We start from the raw sequence: 19,313 nt of genomic DNA on the forward strand, positions 1-19,313 counted from the left end.
AGTGGGGCCCAGAAGAAGCCAGCCCCCCAGAGGAAGCAATTAGCCTCTACCTCAGGAGCTCCCATTGCACTGGAGTTCAGAACTCCTGCCTCCTTGCCGGCTCTTCACAGGTGACAGGAGCTGAGTTGCTTCTCAGGCCCTGGAAATGGCAAATAGATGTGACAAGGCCTGGGCCTCCTAGAACTAGAGTCAAGATCTGTCTCCAAACATGGAAACCTCTGCATGAGGTATCAACTAAGCAGGCACTCAAGGAACTGGACTTGTCTTTTCCTTACATTTTTTTTTGTGTTTGTTCATTTTGGGGCCACACCTAGTTATGCTCAGGGCTAACTCCTGGCTCTGCACTCACTCAGTAATCACTCCTGATGGGTCTCAGGAGATCATATGAGATGCTGGGGATAGAACCTGGGTTGGCCACATATAAGGAATTCTCTGTACCATCTCTCCTGTCTTTTCCTTATTAGTAGTAGTGGTTTTTTTTTTTTTTGTTTGTTTGTTTTGTTTTGTTTTTTTGGTTTTTGGGCCACACCCGGCGATGCTCAGGGGTGACTCCTGGCTGTCTGCTCAGAAAAAGCTCCTGGCAGGCACAGGGGACCATATGGGACACCGGGATTCGAACCAACCACCTTTGGTCCTGGATCGGCTGCTTGCAAGGCAAATGTCCACTGTGCTATCTCTCCGGGCCCAGTAGTAGTGTTTTTGTTGGTTCGTGGAACAAACCTAGGTGCCTCTCCTCCCTCCCTGAACCTTCCCCCACACTCACCACAACAAGGCAAGTGCTCTACTACTGAGCTACCTCCAGAGTCTAAAATGTATGTGTACTGGACCAGAAATTCCAAAACATGTTATCTTGCAAAGCAGGATCTGAACAACCTCAAGGCTCTGAGCACTCTTGGATATATTTCCAAGTTATCAGTGCTACAAAGTGAAACTTTGACCATCTCCAGGACATCCCCAATGTACTGCATGGTTATGTCATATCTCCCAGACATGGCTGCCCCTGGGCAGCCATGAATCCTGAATTCTGGTGTTAGCCTGCTTGAAGTGAGTCTATTTGAAATATGGGCAGTGTTCTCTTTTCCTCATCACTAGGGCTGTAGGAGGAATGAGAGTTTTTTGGGTTTTTCTTTTTTTGGTTTTTGGGTCACACCTGGCTGTGCTCAAGGGTTACTCCTGCTCCTAGCAGGCAGAGGGGACCATATGGGATGCAGGGATTAGAACCACTGTCCATCTTGGATTGGCTGCGTTCAAGGCAAACATCCTACAGCTGTGCTTACTCTCTAGCCTTAACTCTCATAGATTTTTGTTTGTTTGTTTTTTGTTTTGGGGCCACATCCAGCAGCTCTCAGGGGTTACTCTTGGATCTGGGCTCACAAATCACTCCTGGAATGCTTAGGGGACCATAGGGGATGTTGGGGATCAAACCGGGGTCTGTCCTATGTTGGCTGCATGCAAGGCATGCTGTGCTATCTCTCCGGCCCCATGAGAGATGTCTTGTGCAGGAAAGAGGAGGAGAAAACTTGAAGCAGAGATCAGCATGTATGCATTGTCTTCTCCTTGGGGTCCTGGAAATGTCAGAGGGTACAAAACAAGCAAGGCATGAGCCCAGAGGAACAGCTCTGCATGGGCCCAGGCTGCCTTGCAAAGGAAGGGGCAGATTTGGGTCTGGAGTGATGCAGAGCATCCCGAGATTATCCACTTATGCTCAGCTCTGTCTTCTTGGAGGGGGGACATCTCTGGATGCCCCATCTTTCAGGAGTGAAGCCTCCCCACCCCTGCTATTGGCAGTGACCAAGAGAACCCTTTGGTGCAGGCAGACGCCCCATCTGGTGCCCAGAGGACCTCCCTCTTCTCGGACCTCCCGCCCCCTTGCCTCCTGCCCAGTACTGTAGGTCACTGACCCCTCTTGGAAAATACCAGATTCCTCATATGAGGCTCTCACGGGCTGGGCTGCACACTCAATCATGGCATTTGCTCGAGGTTGCAGCCTCCTCTTGCTTCTGCTCTCCTGCCTGGTGTTTTCTAGCTTTTCCTGGAGCCACTCCCGGCCACTTGGGGTGAGTATGGCCCCTCTTAACTCTCTGGATCTTCCAAATGGCACAGTCCCAGGGCTGGGTAGGAAGCTAATGGGGATTGTGTTGTTTTTTGGGATCCCACGGAAGCCTCTTAACCTTCCAAGCCCATTTTCCTAGTGGATGAGGAGGGGCTGGAGCCTTAATACAGCAGTAGGGCATTTGCCTTGCATGCAGCCAACCTGGACAGACCCAGGTTCAATCTCCAGCATCCCATATAGTCCCTCAAGCTTGCCAGGAGAGATTTCTGAGTGCAGAGCCAGGAGTAACCCCTGAGCGCTGCCAGGTGTGGCCCAAAAAAAAAAAGAAAAGCTGAGGAGCCAGAAAGATAGTAGGATAAGTAGAGAGCTTGCCTTGCATGTAGCCAACTTGGGTTTGAACACTATCATCCTATACTGCCAGAAGTAACCCCTGGGCAACACGGGGTGTGGCCCTCCCCAAAAAAAACAACAAACAAACAAATAAAAAAGGGGGATTGAGCAGAGTCCTGATGCAGGGGATGGAGGCCAAGGAAGGGGGAATATCTGAGGACAAGATGTTATAAGGGATTGGGCACTGTGTAAGTCACCTGGAGCAGGGCCTCATGCTCTGGGTTTGGTTCTCCATGGGACACTGGGACACATCTCTGGGCCTCAGTTTCCCCATCTACTCAGATTCCTTTCAATCTTAAAATGAAATTCTGGCTGAGTCCTAAATCTGGAGGCCCCTCAAGATCTGTGTTATAGGAACTGGGAGTGGAATAAACCACTTTTGAACCCAGACCTCACTCTAGAGCCCAAACCCACGGAACGGTGACCTTGGCCTTGATCTAACCCCTCTGTTTGTCTTTACTTTTTCAGAAACGGAGCCTCCCGGAAACGGTGAGAACTTTCGCCAGGGAAGGACAGGCAGTGTGGGACCGAGTTCTGGTTGCCCAATAGTGCTGGTTGCCTAACAGTTGAAGAGAGGGATGCCCTCATGCCCCATTGCCCTGGCTGGCCTCAATATGATTCAAGGGCTATTAAGTCCCTGAGAAAGACCCCTCGGACTTAACTGAGACCAAAGGGTGGCCAGGCCAGCATCCTTCATCTTCCAAACCACTCGCAGCACTCTGCCTCACAGAACATCTTCACAGGCATATGTGTCCCCAGAGCCTTGCTCAGTCTGCTACCCCATGGGAATGAGGATCCTGAGCAGGAACACTCTGGGGATTGGATCTAAATGCTAATTTGGGAGATGGAATCAGGCAGTTCCCAAAAGCTACAGGCTGCGGTGTGTGTGATGTCTTTGGAAGCTGAAATGTGAGATGAGCAGAAAGGGATTGGATAGGTACTATCCGAGAGACAGAGGCAGGTGTGTGTGTGTGTGTGTGTGTGTGTGTGTGTGTGTGTGTAAGAGAGAGAGAGAGAGAGAGAGAGAGAGAGAGCAGAGGCAAGAGCTTCTTGGAGGAGCTCAGAGTCTTGGGAAGAGATGTCCCAAGAGTGTTGGGGTGGACAGAGGTTTTGGGTGTAAAGACCATCAGATTTGGAAACTTACAAACTCTCAATGGCTAAATGTGCTTTTAGAAAGAGTAGGGCTGAGAGGGGAGAGTGTTCTCAAAACAGGGGTGGTCTGCTGAAAGTGGGGACCAACTATGCTTCTCAGCTAAACACAAAGACTGGTGGGGACACTGACCGGTCAGAGATGTGGAACCTGCCAAGAGGACGGCAAGTTGATGACGAGGCATGGGATGGTCCCAGGGGTGCTATTTCCCACCTGTGGCTCTCCCCTATCCCTTTCCTGCAGGTGGTAGATGGCATCGAAGTGTACAGCACCAAAATCCACTGCAGTGTTACCTCCCGCTTTGCCCACAATACCGTCACCACACGGGCTGTCAACCGGGGAGACAATGCCAAGGAGGTCTCCTTCGATGTGGAGCTGCCCAAGACAGCCTTCATCACCAACTTTACCTTGTGGGTGCCATGGAGACTGCTGCATTTGGGTTTGGGGGGGTAACTATGGTCCAGCAGGATCCCCCTTCCCTAATTCTCTTTCCCTGTAGGACCATTGATGGTGTCACCTACCCTGGGAATGTCAAGGAGAAGGAAGTGGCCCAGAAACAGTACGACAGAGCAGTGTCTCAGGGCAAGACAGCTGGCTTGGTCAAGTGAGTGTGGGTCCCGGGGAGCATTAGTGGGATATGGGGTACCATATCCACTTCACCATCTGCATTACTATTTTACAACATGTGCCTGGTCTTGCTCCATGATCCCATCTGGAAGTCGAGGCAGCCAAGGGCCAGAGTGATTCCAGGTTTTCCTCCAAGGGTTGGGACTTGAACCCCGGACCCCTGAAAGATGAACCTGTGTGCCCCATGCAGGGCCTCTGGGAGGAAGCTGGAGAAGTTCACAGTGTCTGTGAATGTGGCTGCAGGCAGCAAGGTCACCTTTGAGCTGACCTATGAGGAGCTGCTGAAGAGACACAAGGGCAAGTATGAGATGTACCTGAAGATCAAGCCCAAGCAACTGGTCAAGCACTTTGAGGTGATCAACTGTGAAACTGCAGGAGGGAGGGTGGGCTGTGGGGTGCAAGGAAGGACCTCTGGGCAGAGCCTCATGTAGAGGGACAGGCTGTCCCCCTTGGCAAAGGAAGTTTGCCCAGAGGGAATGCTGAGCTGTGCCTGGAAGTTGGCTCTTGGCTGCCAAGCCAAGATGTCGGCCAAGCATGTGTGACCTTTCGCCTACCTTCAAGCTAAAAGCCAGAGCAAATGTTTTCGGGCTGCAGTTGGGGTGCCTGTGGTGGAAAGAAGAGGAGCTTGGTAGAGACTGACCTTCTCCATGCCCTCGTGATCATTTTCCCGGTGGGACACCCTGGCTCAACCATCACGCACTGTCCTCAAGGATGTGTCTGTCCCGGCACTGCCCACTGCTCTCCTCCCTGTGGGAATGAGTTCTCTGACCTTTGGCCTTTCAGATCAAGGCAGACATCTTTGAGCCCCAAGGCATCAGCATGCTGGACGCAGAGGCCTCGTTCATCACCAATGACCTCCTGGGAAGTGCCCTCACCAAGTCCTTCTCGGGGAAAAAGGTGGAGATGTCTCTGGGATCTGGGGAGGCATGGGCAGGACAGGTGTGAGCTTTGGGGCTGGGATGGTACAAATGAATATGTGATGGGGAGTGGGAACAAGCCTGCTCCCTTCCCCTTCAGCGTGGCCACCTAGACAAGGGGTGGAAGTGAGAGAGGCAGGGGCTGCTTCTCACCACCATCTGCCAGAGGACCTAGGTCTCAAAAACACTGAGAATGAAAGCATTCTTTAGTTTTGTTTCTGGGGCAGGCAGGGGTCCTCCCCAGCAGTGCTAGGGGCAATCAGAACTACCCTCTGCAGTGCTCAGGAGACCACATGGTGCCAGAGCTGGAACCCTCACAAAGCATGTGCCCGTCCCTTTGAGCCCCTCCCCAACCCTTAGGGGGACACCCAATGCCATTGAACCTTGGGAAGTGGCGGAGGTGGAAACCGTTATTTAATGCTTATTTAATGCTCCACAGAATGTATGCCTAGGGAGTCTGTAGCTCTGCTGAGGTCACATTGAGGGATGGAGAGGATGGGAGATTTATTCTGGCACTCGGTGACTCCAACTGCCAGCCCCAGCTATTCCCAGGGTCAGGATGGCTAAAATAGAGATGGACATGTTTACATAGATATTATATGATTCCTAATCACCCCCAGAGTGTAACCCACCACCATTCATCAAGAATCTAGCACTTCCTGCCCAGCACTGCTCTGGCTGTCCTGGCCCCCTCTTGCCCTTTCCTGTGGAACTCAACATGAAGTTCCTTATATTGGTGCAAAGCTGCCATAAAGTGGCTCCTGGACTCAGTAGCAGGAACACCGAGCTAAGGGACTGCGGGAGCCAGAGAACAGGAAAGTGACAGAGCTGTGCAAAGAAACCCTGATCTGGACAGGCTGGTAGATTGCCCTGATCCCCCCTCCTTGCAGAGGTCCTTCCTCTAATCCTTCTACTGCCCAGGGCTCTCTGACCTGAGATCTGCAGGGTGTAGGCACTGAGCCAGGCCTTCCCTCTGCCCCATCCCCAGGGCCACGTTTCCTTTGAGCCCAGCCTGGACCAGCAGCGCTCGTGCCCAAACTGCACAGACTCGCTCCTCGATGGAGATTTCATCATCACCTATGATGTGAACAGAGAGTCCCCAGCCAACGTGCAGGTTCTGGTTCCAGGGATTCTGTGACCCGGTGAAGGGAGGATGGAGACAGTGAGAGGACCCGGGAACTGTAGCTATATCTGCTGTCCCTACCTCCATCCTCTGCACAACAAGGTCAAGGGCCTTGCATTTTGTTGGGGTGAAGCAGGAAGACACTTTCTGTGTCCCCCATCTATATCCAAGGGTGGGAAAGGGCATCTTTTCCCAGGGCGGGTATATGCTGACCTGTACTTGCCAGTGGGGCTGTGACTGAGCTCCCTCTCTCCCCTCTCTAGATAGTCAATGGCTACTTTGTGCACTTCTTTGCACCTCAAGGCCTTCCAGTGGTGCCTAAGAACGTGGTGTTTGTGATTGACATCAGTGGTTCCATGTCTGGTGTGAAAATGCAGCAGGTACTTTGGTGGAAGGAGGGTGGATGGCAAGCAAACAGCAGGCTAGGAGATTTACTTGTGCTTATGGCAGCAGGAATCCAATTCAGGGCTTCATCCATGCACATCCTGACCACTGAGCCATGTCCTCATTGGAGATTTGTTTTTTGGGGAGAAGGAATGAGTGAAGCACTACCTCTGGTGTTCCAAAGCTACTTCTGGCTCTGTGCTCAGAAGTTTCTCTCAGTGGTGCTTGGAACATTATATGTGATATTGAGGACTAAACTTGTGTCGCCCAGGTCAAATCATTGCTTCTGGGCCCGGAGAGACATCACAGCGGCGTTTGCCTTGCAAGCAGCAGATCCAGGACCAAAGGTGGTTGGTTCGAATCCCGGTGTCCCATATGGTCCCCCGTGCCTGCCAGGAAGCTATTTCTGAGCAGACAGCCAGGAGGAACCCCTGAGCACCGCTGGGTGTGGCCTAAAAACCAAAAAAAAAAAAAAAATTATTGCTCGGTCTGTTGAGTTGTTTATCTGGTCCCCTAGCAGAGATTTTCCCTGCCTCTCACTGACCCTAAATTTTATTTTACTTTTCTTGTGGGGGAAGGACACCCAGTGGTACACAGGGCTTATACTCTACTGTGCTCAGGGTCACAGGATGCTAGGGGGAGGGAAATATTAAGGATTGAACCAGGATTTGCTGCAAGTGTTTTACCCACTGTGCTACCTTTCTGGCCCCAAGATAGCATTGTATTTTTTTTCTTTTTTTGGTTTTTGGTTTTTGAGCCACACCCGGCGGTGCTCAGGGGTTACTCCTGGCTGTCTGCTCAGAAATAGCTCCTGGCAGGCACGGGGGACCATATGGGACACCGGGATACGAACCAACCACCTTAGGTCCTGGGTCAGCTGCTTGCAAGGCAAACGCTGCCGTGCTATCTCTCCGACCCCGAGTATTGTATTTCTTTCTTTCTTTTTTTTTTTCTGGGCCACACTTGTTTGATGTTCAGGGGTTACTCCTGGCTAAGCGCTCAGAAATTGCCCCTGGCTTGGGGGGACCATATGGGACGCCGGGGAATCGAACCACGGTCCTTCCTTGACTAGCGCTTGCAAGGCAGACACCTTACCTCTAGTGCCACCTCACCGGCCCCATGAGCATTGTATTTCTAAAGATGGAGGAAAGGGGCCAGGATAGCACAAGAAATTTTTGTTACATTCTCTGAGTTGCCTACCAGTTAAGCTGGAAAGGGGTCCAGGCTGTGTGGACTACCTGGCCAGCTTCTGCACTGCCCCCTTGTTCTCTCTAGACAAAGGAGGCCCTTCTCAAAATCCTAGAGGACATGAGGCCAGAGGACTACCTGAATTTCATCCTGTTCAGTACAAATGTACATGTATGGAAAGACCATTTAGTTCAAGCCACCCCCGAGAACATCAAGGAGGCCAGGGACTTTGTGACAAATATCAGTCCTCAAGGAAGTAAGGAGTGGAACTGAATTGATAGAACAGCGGGGAGGGTGCTTTCCTTGCATGAAAGTAACCCAGGCTGACCTGGGTTCTATCCTCTGTATCCCATTGGTCCTCTGAGCATCCCCAGGAGTAATTCCAGAGTGCAGAAGCAGGAATAACCTTTGAGCATCACTGGATGTGACCCAAAAGCAAAACAAATAAAACAAGGATATAAGAAGGGAGGAAGGGGCAGGCCCTTTTGCTTTTCTTTTTTTTTTTTTTTTTTTTTTTTTTGGTTTTTGGGCCACACCCGGTGACGCTCAGGGGTTACTCCTGGCTATGCGCTCAGAAGTCGCTCCTGGCTTGGGGGACCATATGGGACGCCGGGGGATCGAACCGCGGTCCGTCTCCTAGGCTAGCGCAGGTAAGGCTTACCTTACCTCCAGCGCCACCGCCCGGCCCCTCCCTTTTGCTTTTCTTTGTCTGGCAGCTCTGTCCTGTCCTGCTTTGGGTTGGGCATCTCCTTTTCCTGGATATCTACTTAGCGGGGCTAGCGATTGGGGGTTCCCCAAGATTCCCAAGGGTGTATCTCCGGAGTTCTCCCAAAACCTTTTATTTCTCTTTCTAATTTTGATCTGGGACCCAAGTCCTGCCACATAAGGCCGCAGAGACATGTAGTTTCCTAGGGGTAGGGGGCTTCTGCTAAGCGCTTCTCAGGGGGCCTGAGGCCAGCCTAGCCACAAGTCACAAACCATGCAGGACAGTTCAATGCTCCAGCATGGCAACGTGGCTTTGCTTGGACCCAGTGGGGAGTGTGGGGATTTCTGGTGGTATTCGGAGGCTCCTGCAGTGCCAGGATCCCAAGAAACCCTCGTGCATGCCACCCAACCACAGAGCTATCCTCTGACCCCCAGCTGACTTTTTCCAGTTGCCTGCCCCATCACGCAAGTGCCTGTCCTTCAGTCGCCCTGAAGGCCCTTCCTTGGGTGCCCCCTCTGAAACCGTGAGCGATTCAGCCGTCCCTTGCCTGACCCTCCCTGTCCCCTTGCCCATGCTGCTGTCCATGTGCAGTGACCAATATCAATGATGGACTGCTGAGAGGCATCAACATGGTGAAGAAGGCCCGGGAGGAACACCGTGTCCCTGAGAGGAGCACTTCAATCGTCATCATGCTGACCGACGGCGAAGCCAATGTTGGTGAGATGGGTTAATGTGGCCAGGGCCTGGTTCTGCCCAGAGTACTCAAGGCCCGGGATCTCTCAAAAGCCAGGTCTTCCTACTTTCTGGCCCTAGAAGTGCTCTTAGGGCTGGCCTGGAGCTCCCATGCTTCCTTCCCCGCAGGTGTAAGCGAACCCAAATATATCCAGGCAAATGTTCGTGAAGCCATTGGTGGCGAGTTCCCCTTATACAACCTGGGCTTTGGCAGAGATCTGAATTATAACTTCTTGGATAGCTTGGCCCTAGAGAACAATGGGTTTGCCCGGCGCATTTATGAAGATTCAGATGCCACCTTGCAGTTACAGGTAACTTGTCTTGCTCACCTCCAGGCACAAGGTGCTCATTACTTTCCTGGAACTTATTCTCCCCAGCCCAATTTCAGCTCTTGGCCAGATCTTCCTTCTGAGCTAGGATCTACCCTGACTTCTTCAGACACATCATAAGCTTCTGGTTTTGTCTCTGGCAAACAGAACAGACCCGCCTCCTGCATAGCAGGGCCTGAGCATGTTTATGGCAGCCCTGTTAGAATGAAACACGGTGAAAGTGGAATTTCTGGCTAGCCAGGACTGTCATTTCTGGAAGCATGAGTCAAACCTTGCATAGGAAACTCTTCACTTGTGAGGGGGTCACATCCTGGACAGGACTTAGACCTCAAAGAGTGATGATGTCTTAGGCATTGCTTCCTCCTGAGAGCTGTGAGGGAAGGCTATATTCCAGGTCCCTGTCCTTGGTCCTATCCTTGTGGAGAGGGCCACACCCTGTCCATCACCTGGTCACCTGTGCATGGGTCCATTTCTGTGTTCAGGTTTCCCCTTTTCCTGAGGACCCCTATTGATTAAGAGTGATCCAAATGTCCTGGTTTTAACTTTATGGCCCCCATGAAGTCTGTATCCCCAAATAAAGGAATCAGTTTTGAAGATGTGCTAATAAAACCAGGCATTCATATGTACCCAACATTATGGTTCAGCGTGTGTCCCGGTTCTCATTTGCTTACCCTGGAAAAACCTCTTTTTTCTCCCTGAAAAACCCCTTTCACTTCAGTGAGCTGACCATCCCCGCACGTCCCCTCCCTGTCTCTCACTGGATCTCTGTGAATCCATTCTATCCCCATCAGTTTCTCTGGCTGGCCTCTCCTCCCTTTCTTTTCTCTTCCTTGTGTTCATCCCCACAGATATTTCTAGAGTCTGTTCTTGGTGAGGAGAGTAGTCCTGGGCTACTCTCAGGGCTTTCTTCTGACTCTGTGCTTAGGAATCACTCCTCACTGGGCTCAGGAGTGTGGGGGCAGAGATTAACTGTGGGGTTGACTGAGTGCAAGAAAGTACCTTAAGTCTTATGCAATTTCCTCAGCCTGAGTCTTTTGACCTACCAAGAACTCTGTCCTTTCTCTTGTTCCAATGTCTACCTGGTTGCACAGGGACAGGGGCCACAGATGGCAGGGGATGCTCTGTGTCACATGGAGTAGAGCTCAAGGGTCAGGACTAGGGGCTGGAGAGATAGCACAGTGGCATTTGCCTTGCAAGCAGCCGATGCAGGACCTAAGGTGGTTGGTTTGAATCCCAGCGTTCCATATGGTCCCCTGTGCCTGCCAGGAACTATTTTTGAGCAGATAGCCAGGAATAACCCCTGAGCACAGCCGGGTGTGGCCCAAAAACAAAAACAAAAAGAGTCAGGACTGGCTCATGTGGAGGTATCAATTGGGACCCTCTTCTGGCCTGAAATGCTCAGCTTCCATGTCTGGACTCCAGGGTTTCTATGAGGAGGTGGCCAATCCGTTGCTGACAGGAGTGGAGATGGAATACCCCGAGAACGCCATCCAGGACCTCACCCAGAACACCTACCAGCACTTCTACGATGGCTCTGAGATTGTCGTGGCTGGGAAACTGGTGGACAAGGACATGAACTACTTCAAGGCAGATGTGAAGGGCCATGGGGTGAGCTGCAGTGGGTGGACTGGGAACTATGGTTTGACATTCCTGGGGTGCTAGCTCACTACTAGGAGCAGACCCCGAATAGTTCTTCTGGTTTGGGGGCTCCCCTCACACACCAATAGGCCCTCAATGACCTGACCTTCACGGAGGACCTGGACAAGGAGGAGATGGAGATAGCCCGGCAGGAGCAGGACTATATTTTTGGGGACTACATTGAGCGACTCTGGGCTTACCTCACCATTGAGCAGCTGCTGAATAAACGGTAACCTGCTACCCCCACCTGCCAGAACAGAGTTCCATCCCTGGATCCTGCGTGATCTCAGACCTCCCTGTGTTTGCTCTGTGCTGGCCAAGCTCAGGGCTGCCTTAGTGCTGGAGAATTTGGCTACATCCCCAGAAACCCCTCATACACTGCCAGGTCTCTGCCATTTTATGGTCCAGACCCACAAAAGCCTTTTCTGGGGCAGAACCCAGCCTCCAGGGCACCCACCATAAGGGCAGGGCTTTGGCTCCCTTGGTTCCCCAGCATGGGCCCACAGAGATATGAGGCATTATACAGCTCCAGGAGGGGCTTCAGGAATCAGCCACATGGGGACATTTGAGAGGCTGTGTCAACCCTATTTTTGAGGGTACATCTATGAAGGCCTAGCTCGAGGCCTGGCAAGTCCTGAGGCTCATCCATGGAAACTCCTGAGATTGTTGGGGCCATTTGAACCCCCTTAGACTTTCTAGGTGGAGAAACTGAAGCCCAAGGAAGAAAAGGGCTAGTTCATTTGTCCCCGGCAAGGAGAATGTCTTGATTCAGCCTAAAGGGATAAGTGTGAGGAAGAGGGTATCTACCACCCCTGAGGCAGCTATTTCTGGGAGTTGAGACTGGGGAAGATGGGTAGCAGGAGGGGTCCTCTGAGCTAAGCTCCCCTATGTCCTCCTTATGTACCCTCCAGCAAGAATGCCCAGGGTGAAGAGAAGGAGAATTTTACTGCCCAGGCCCTGGACCTATCCCTCAAGTACCACTTTGTGACGCCACTGACCTCCATGGTGGTGACCAAGCCAGAGGACAATGAGGACCAAACGTCTATTGCTGACAAGCCAGGGGATGGTGGGTCTGGAGTCAGGGGTGGCCTAAATAAAGAGACTTGTGTCTAGCATAGACCTGGGGGAGGGCTGAAGAGGAGAGACAGGCCAGGCACAAGATTGGAGAGGGAGTGGGCAGGGATGGATGGACATGGATGGGTGAATGCTGGATGGGCATGTCACTGAGTAAAGGGGCACTGCCTTAGGAAGCTAGCCCAGCTAGGAAGAGGGGGCCTGGAACAGGGTCCTTTGCATGGGGATGGGGGTCCAGGCATTAAGAGCTAAAAGTGGGATCAGGCCTGCCCAAGCTAACTTTGAGGGAAGAGACCCTCAATATTAATTATATTGGAATTAGGAATGATGGTGTGGGGGGACAAAACCGTGTTCCAGGGGATACCACTCAGGACTTAGTAGATATCTGGGAAGCCCATCTCAGGGGCTGGTTGTCTGGGCAAAAGTTGGTCACTCTATGCCCAGCCCAGCCTGAGGGACCAGAGCTTCTGATGCTTCCTCTTCCATCCTCACAGAACCAGAGCCTGCTGTAGGTGAGTGTCTGGCTTCAGCTTGCTGGGGTTCCTGCAAGGGAGATGTCACAGATACAAGCACACAAGCAGTGCCCATTCAGAGAGATACCTAGACTCAGGTCAGTCACTTCTGGAATGGGCTCTGTCTGCTGTTAGCTGGCAATCTGTCTCATCTTTGACTGGAGGCCCATCAGAGTGAGAACGAATTGTGGCCAGCCCAGGTTAGCTACTCCTCACATCAACCATATATGCACCATTCAGCCTTCCCACAGAGCAACTATGCTGCCTCCAATTCTGAGGAAACGGAGGCACTTGAGGTCAAGTCTCTTTGCCCCAGGAGTCAGGCAGCCAGCTGTGGAACCAGGACCTCATCCAAGGCAGCCCCAGAAAAGCCCACGCCCTGGCTCCCTGCCCTTTCCATCAGAATGGGGTTTTCCATCCCAAAAGTCCATTTGCATGTCACCAATGTCCCCACAGCCACCAAGGTGTGCCTGACTGGTGTCCACTGTGCCTGTCACACTGCCAGGGAAGCCCACAGCTGATGACCTGCACTTTAGTTGCATCAAAATGATCCTTTCCCAGCACTAAAATTGTCCTCAGAGGCAGGGGATGTGGCTCCATGATAGAGCATATGCTAGACATGTATGAGGCCCTGGGTTCGAGCTCCACCATGCCACACAAATGATTTATATTTACTAAAATCACACTAACCTTGGACATGCCCCCATTTGGCTCCATGTTAGGGCCCCCATGGTGACTGGGAGCCTCAATTGAGAAGGTCTGGTAGTAGGGTTGGATCCATAGTACAATGGTAGGACTTGCATACTGCCAACCCAGGTCCAATGTCAGTATGGTCCTTCAGGTACTGCTAGGAGTCATTCATAAGCACCATCAGGTGTGGTCCAAAAATTAAAAAATAAAAATAGGAAGAAGACCCGGGACTGGGGAGTGGGGGAAACTTGACCCCTGCTCATGACTATTCTTCTTCTGCAGGGGCCACCTACACGTCCTACCTGCGTGAGTACCTGCCCCACTACCTTCCCCCTGACTGATGTGGTCCTGCAGGCTCTCCACTGAGCCTTCCCAGATGACAGATAGCAGGTTCTGGTTCCCTGAGATAGCAGAATAGGGGGCATGAACCCCACTTTGGGTGGGAGCACTGGTGCTGCAAATAAGATGCTTATTGTGTTTAAGATAATTGTTTTATGATAAACATTCCAAAATAGATATTTTTTTTTTTTTTTTTTTTGGTTTTTGGGCCATACTCGGCGGTGCTCAGGGGTTACTCCTGGCTGTCTGCTCAGAAATACCTCCTGGCAGGCACGGGGGACCATATGGGATGCCGGGATTCAAACCAACAACTTTAGGTCCTGGATCGGCTGCTTGCAAGGCAAACGCTGCTGTGCTATATCTCTGCCCCCCCCAAAATAGATACTTCTATATGTCTATATGTTTGCACATATATCTAATGTTAACATTTGAGTTAATTTTGGGGATTCCTACCCAGCAGTGCTACGGATTACCAGGGTCATATTCAACTGTACTCGGGAAGCCATATTGTAGAGGTCAAAGCCCTGAATCCTGTGAATGTCAGGCCTGCAGTTCAGTCCTTTGAGTTATCTCCCCATCTTCAGGGCCCCTAATTTAGCTCAACCCACCCTGCTTTGCATTCACAGACTCATTCCAGGCTCCTTCGATGCCCTACTACTATGGTGAGTCTCTGGGCCTCTGCTGCACCCTGGAAAACAAATTCCTCTCAGGCTGCTCATCCCCAGGGAGGCCTGGAGGTGAGGGGAGGTTGGGGAACAGTGAAAAGCCCCACGAGCCAATCCCCTTTCTGCTGTGCCTGCAGTGGATGGGGACCCCCACTTTATCATCCAAGTGCCAGAGAAGAACGATGCCCTCTGCTTCAACATCAATGAAGACCCGGGCACTGTGCTACGCCTCATTCACGACCCTGTCACAGGTGGGGTCTGTGTGTGGCTTGGCTGAGGGGCTCTGCCTGGGAGGTCTGGTGCCACTGGACTGGCCTACAATGCATTCATCCTAATATGTAGGTTACAGGGCCTGAGAGATAGTACAGAGAGGCTAAGCCATCTTGCATGGGGCCCACCTATGTTTCATGTCTGGCATCTGACCATCCAAGCACTGCTCGAGTGATTCCTGATCACAGAGCCATGAGTGACCCCTGAGAACCATGAGGTGTGGTCCCAAAGACATAGATGATATCCAGAGCAATAGGCTTTCTGGCCATTGATTTTGGGGTGATGGCTTGAGTTAAGGTCAGCCTGGGTCTAGGGAGTATGAACACAGTGCCTCTGTTCAGTCAATGGGGTAGCAACTAGGAGCTGACAGGGAGGATCTTGAATCTGCGTCCCTCTTTGGGGCACCCCCTCTCTTACACCTTGGCCAGAGTGGCTGAGTCTAAAGTCCAGCCAGACTTACTGCCCATCCATTGCAGGTATAACTGTCCACGGGCAGATTATCGGTGACAAGCCAGGCAGCACTGACTCTAAGACCAGGAACACCTACTTTGGCAAACTGGGCATTGCCAATGCTCCCATGGACATCCGGTTTGAGGTAACCCCAGAACAGATCATTCTGTGGAACAGAGAGGACCATATCATCTTCAGCTGGCTGGACACAGTCATAATCACCCAGGAAGGGTGAGTCCCCATGCAGGCTCACTGAGAGATACATAATCAAGGATATAAGGAGACTTCAAGGGACAGGGAACCAACGTGTCCTCACCCAACTCCTGGGGCAGGACGCCGTAGACGTTCAGGATGTGTATGACTTGGAAAGAGGCCAGAATACACCACATTTACATAGGAAGACAGATGCTAAGCTGGGCCGGACACCAGTTTCCTCAGACTCTCAAGTCAGGCCCTTGCCTGCTTATGGGGAAGGTGGGGATTCACTTAGGGGCATAATTAGCCAGTTTTCTTGAGGCATCACAGCTGAGACAGAAGCTGTGCATAGCCAGGTGTCCTGTGGGCAGACACCCTGAGTCATGGCAGTTGGGGGCCATCTGGTTGACCTCTTCATCCCTCCTAGGATGACCATGGACATCAAGAAGAAGAAGAACTTGGTCCTGTCCTTTGGAGATGGGGTCACCTTTGTGGTGGTACTGCACCAAGTATGGAAGAAACATCCCGTTCATCAGGACTTTTTGGGCTTCTATGTGGTGGACAGTCACCGGATGTCGATGGAGACACAAGGACTTCTGGGTAAGGAGAGGAAAGCTTCATGGAAGAAGAGGCCTGTCCCAGGACTCTGCTGGGAGCACCCTATCCAGCCTTCCCAGTGAGCCTCAAGCCACTCAAAAAGGCAGTCTCACTGCTCTCAGGACTGATGGCCACTTTCATTTCCAGGACAATTTTTCCACCCCTTTGACTTTGAAGTGTCTGACATTCGCCCCGGCTTGGACCCTGCCAAGCCTGTGGCCACAATGGTGGTGAAGAACCATATGCTGAAGGTCACCAGGTAAGGGAACCCCCTTTCCCAGCACAGAAAAGAGGGGTGAGCTTGCTCTCACAGGCCAGCACCCTCACTGCTCACTGGGCCCTTCCTAACCAGGAATAGGTCAAAGGACCCTCTCCAAGGCGTAAATGTGTGACCTCCTTTTATTCTTTTTGGGAAGGGGACACCCAGTTGAGCTTGGATCTACTCCTGGCTTTGTGCTCAAGGATGGCTCAGGGCTCCCCCAAGTAGTGCTGGGGCTTGAACGTAGGTCACCTGCATGCAGAGCCTGTCTTCATTCCATGTGCATCTTTCCCACACCTCTTCCTGACCTTCCTGTTCTGGATCTAAGAATTGGTAGCTTCCCAAAGTCTCCATTATGGGGCCTTAACTCAGTCTGGTTTCATGACTTCTCACTCTTCTTTCCTAGGGGCTCCCAGAAAGACTACAGGAAGGATGTCAGGGTGGGCACGAAGGTGCCCTGCTGGTTCGTCCACAACAATGGAGAAGGGCTACTGGATGGCACCCTCAATGACTACATTGTCCCCAATCTGTTCTGAGGGGCATCTCCGAGCCTACTGGGACACACAGCTGCTCTTCCAGGCATCTAGAATGGGCATAGAATGGGGAATTGGGAGAGGTTGTTACAATAAAGCCTGAGACGTGACCCATCAGCTCCTGCCTTTCTGAGTCTCCATGTCTCTGCTCCAGGACCGAATCTAGGCAGCACATAGGACCAGATCCTGGTTGAAGGCATCCTTTGGGTACCCAGGCTACCCAGGATGAAGCTGTTGGGGTGACCCCGGGTTGAGTCAAGTGTCTGAAGAATGATAAACACAAAGCAAGAAGTGACATAGGAACAAAGGGCCTCTAAGACTGTCAGGCCAGAGAGTGCCCCAAGAAGATGCCATTAATCTTAGCAAACCTCCACTCTTCTACCACCTGCCCACCCAGTCACCCACTGACATGCATCTATTTAGCAGGTAACATCTAATGGTCTGGACTAACATCTGGGGTTCTCAGCATTCCAGTCCCCATTTGCTTGGGGATGAACTCCAACTGGTGTGGTGGTCTCCAAGATCCTCCAACTGCAATTCACAACTTTCTTCCCATTCCCGTTCCCACAAATAAATCTAGGGGTGGGAAAGTGAGAGGTGAGGGGTAGAAATGATAGGTGAGGGGCCGGGAAGGTGGCACTAGAGGTAAGGTGTCTGCCTTGCAAGCGCTAGCGTAGGACGGACCGAGGTTCGATCCCCCGGTGTCCCATATGGTCCCCCCAAGCCAGGGGCGATTTCTGAGCGCATAGCCAGGAGTAACCCCTGAGCGTCAAATGGGTGTAGCCCAAAAACCAAAACCAAAACCAAAACCAAAAAAAAAAAGAAAGAAAGAAAGAAATGATAGGTGAGAGGCAGAGCTGAAGGATAAGAGACAGAGTTGAGGTGTGAAAAACAGAGATGATGTGTGAGAGGCAGAGATGAGGGGTAAAGGGGCTTTTTGCCGGGTCAACCTGGTTGTCATTCCCACCAACCCCACTCCTATTGTCCTCTTTCCCAGCGCTCTGAAGCAAAGAGAAATTAGGATTAGGGCTAGGGTAGGGTTAGGTTTAGGTTTAGGTTAGGGTTAGAGTTAGGTTAGGGTTATGATTAGGGTTAGGGTTAGGATTAGGGTTTATTTAGGTTAGGATTAGGGCTAGGTTTTGGGTTATTATTAATCTTAGGGTTAGGGTTATGTTTGGCTTAGGATCAAATGCCAAGGTGCCCAGTTTGCCCACCCCATGCCTAGTGCCAGCTTCACTTTCTGGGACCCAGGCCCACTAGCTTACTCTAATTCAGGGCCACATATTGTACTTATTCCCATTTTGTTTCTTCACTTCTAAATAAGATATATGCCGTGTGCATAGAAATTTGTTCATAATTTTTGTTTTTACTATAATCTGGCCCCCCAATAGTCTGAAGGACAGTAAACTTGCCCCCTGTTTAAAAAGTTTGAGGATCCCTGCTCTAATTCATCCAACAAAGTTCTTGGCTTGTTGGAATATTAGTGGTCTCCATGGAAGGTTGTGGTGGGCATAATGGCTTGGTGGCAACGCTGAGGGAATCTCGAGGCTGGAGGAAGCTGGAAGAAGTCCAACAGATGCTAGTGAGGTGGGATCTATTAGCATGGTTGTAGCAGGACAGCCCCTGAAGAGGTTGACTGATGGAGGGATGGAGAATGAGGCCCTTTTCTTCCAGCTCGGAGCACGTGTCTGCCACCCTGTCTAGCCCACGGTTCTGAGGTGAAACGGCGGGTAAACAGCTCGCAGACAATCAGGCTCGTGGAAATATTTGCTTTATTCGGATGGACAAAACTGAAGTCCAAAGACTCCGATTCAGTTCCAGCCAGCAAAAGCCCCTCGCCTTCCACAGACCCTTGCTCTTATAGTCCAGAGTCAGGTCCCACCCAATGGTGGGATCAGATACCAACCAATGGTGGAAGCAGAATCAGGTCCTACCCTAGGGTGGGGGCAGAATGCCAGGTCACACCCTAGGGTAGGGCACAATCACCTAATCAGATTAGGGTGAGCAACATAGTAATCCCCCAAAATATTTACATACACAACAATTCCCCCTTTTGTTTTTAGTAAACAAACAATATTGTCTACAATTATTAAAAGAAAAATTAGTCAATAATAAAAGAGCGGCTGTTTGCATAAGCGCATCACAGGAAAATGTAAAGAAAAACTTCTAACCTAAGCACAGGGTGTCTAAAACCAGAAACATGTATCAAGGAATCAACTACAAGCTCCTGAGAAGATAAATCTAAGACGTACATAGATCTTTCGAAGAGACACCAGAAAGGTTGTGTAGCAGGCAAGAAGAAGCACCTTTTCTTTATTTGTTGTTGTTGTAGGTGGTGGTGGTGGTCGTTTTTGGGTCACACCTGGCAGTGCTCAGGAGTTACTCCTGACTCCACGTTCAGAAATCGCTCCTGGCAGATACCGGCATTTGAACCAATGACCTTCTGCATGAAAGGCCAACGCCTCGCCTCCATGCTATCTCTCCAGCTCCAT

General features: G+C 51.3%; 1 protein-coding gene across 1 annotated transcript; it reads left to right on the forward strand.

The window, feature by feature from the left end:
- The first annotated feature begins 1,929 nt into the window (after positions 1-1,929).
- Positions 1,930-16,938, forward strand: ITIH3 (inter-alpha-trypsin inhibitor heavy chain 3). Its single transcript, XM_049777713.1, has 20 exons — positions 1,930-2,057; positions 2,912-2,932; positions 3,837-4,003; positions 4,093-4,197; positions 4,411-4,573; positions 5,004-5,117; positions 6,126-6,251; positions 6,524-6,640; positions 7,920-8,088; positions 9,130-9,255; positions 9,400-9,581; positions 11,022-11,207; positions 11,327-11,466; positions 12,149-12,344; positions 14,451-14,514; positions 14,655-14,768; positions 15,264-15,468; positions 15,860-16,032; positions 16,177-16,288; positions 16,695-16,938. Exons 1-20 carry the CDS (start codon positions 1,965-1,967, stop codon positions 16,822-16,824), a joined length of 2,703 nt encoding a protein of 900 aa, XP_049633670.1. The 5' UTR covers positions 1,930-1,964; the 3' UTR covers positions 16,825-16,938.
- Positions 16,939-19,313: the final 2,375 nt, after the last annotated feature.

The sequence above is a fragment of the Suncus etruscus genome, chromosome 7 (genome assembly GCF_024139225.1).
Source record: "Suncus etruscus isolate mSunEtr1 chromosome 7, mSunEtr1.pri.cur, whole genome shotgun sequence".
NCBI lineage: Eukaryota > Metazoa > Chordata > Mammalia > Eulipotyphla > Soricidae > Suncus > Suncus etruscus.

Bases quoted from the DNA above. Each gene is read 5' to 3' on its own strand.
- ITIH3 (XM_049777713.1), top strand. From the start codon at position 1,965: ATGGCATTTGCTCGAGGTTGCAGCCTCCTCTTGCTTCTGCTCTCCTGC. The intron at 9,582-11,021 runs GTAACTTGTCTT...TCTGGACTCCAG, and splicing joins ATGCCACCTTGCAGTTACAG to GGTTTCTATGAGGAGGTGGC. The intron at 15,469-15,859 runs GTGAGTCCCCAT...CATCCCTCCTAG, and splicing joins GTCATAATCACCCAGGAAGG to GATGACCATGGACATCAAGA.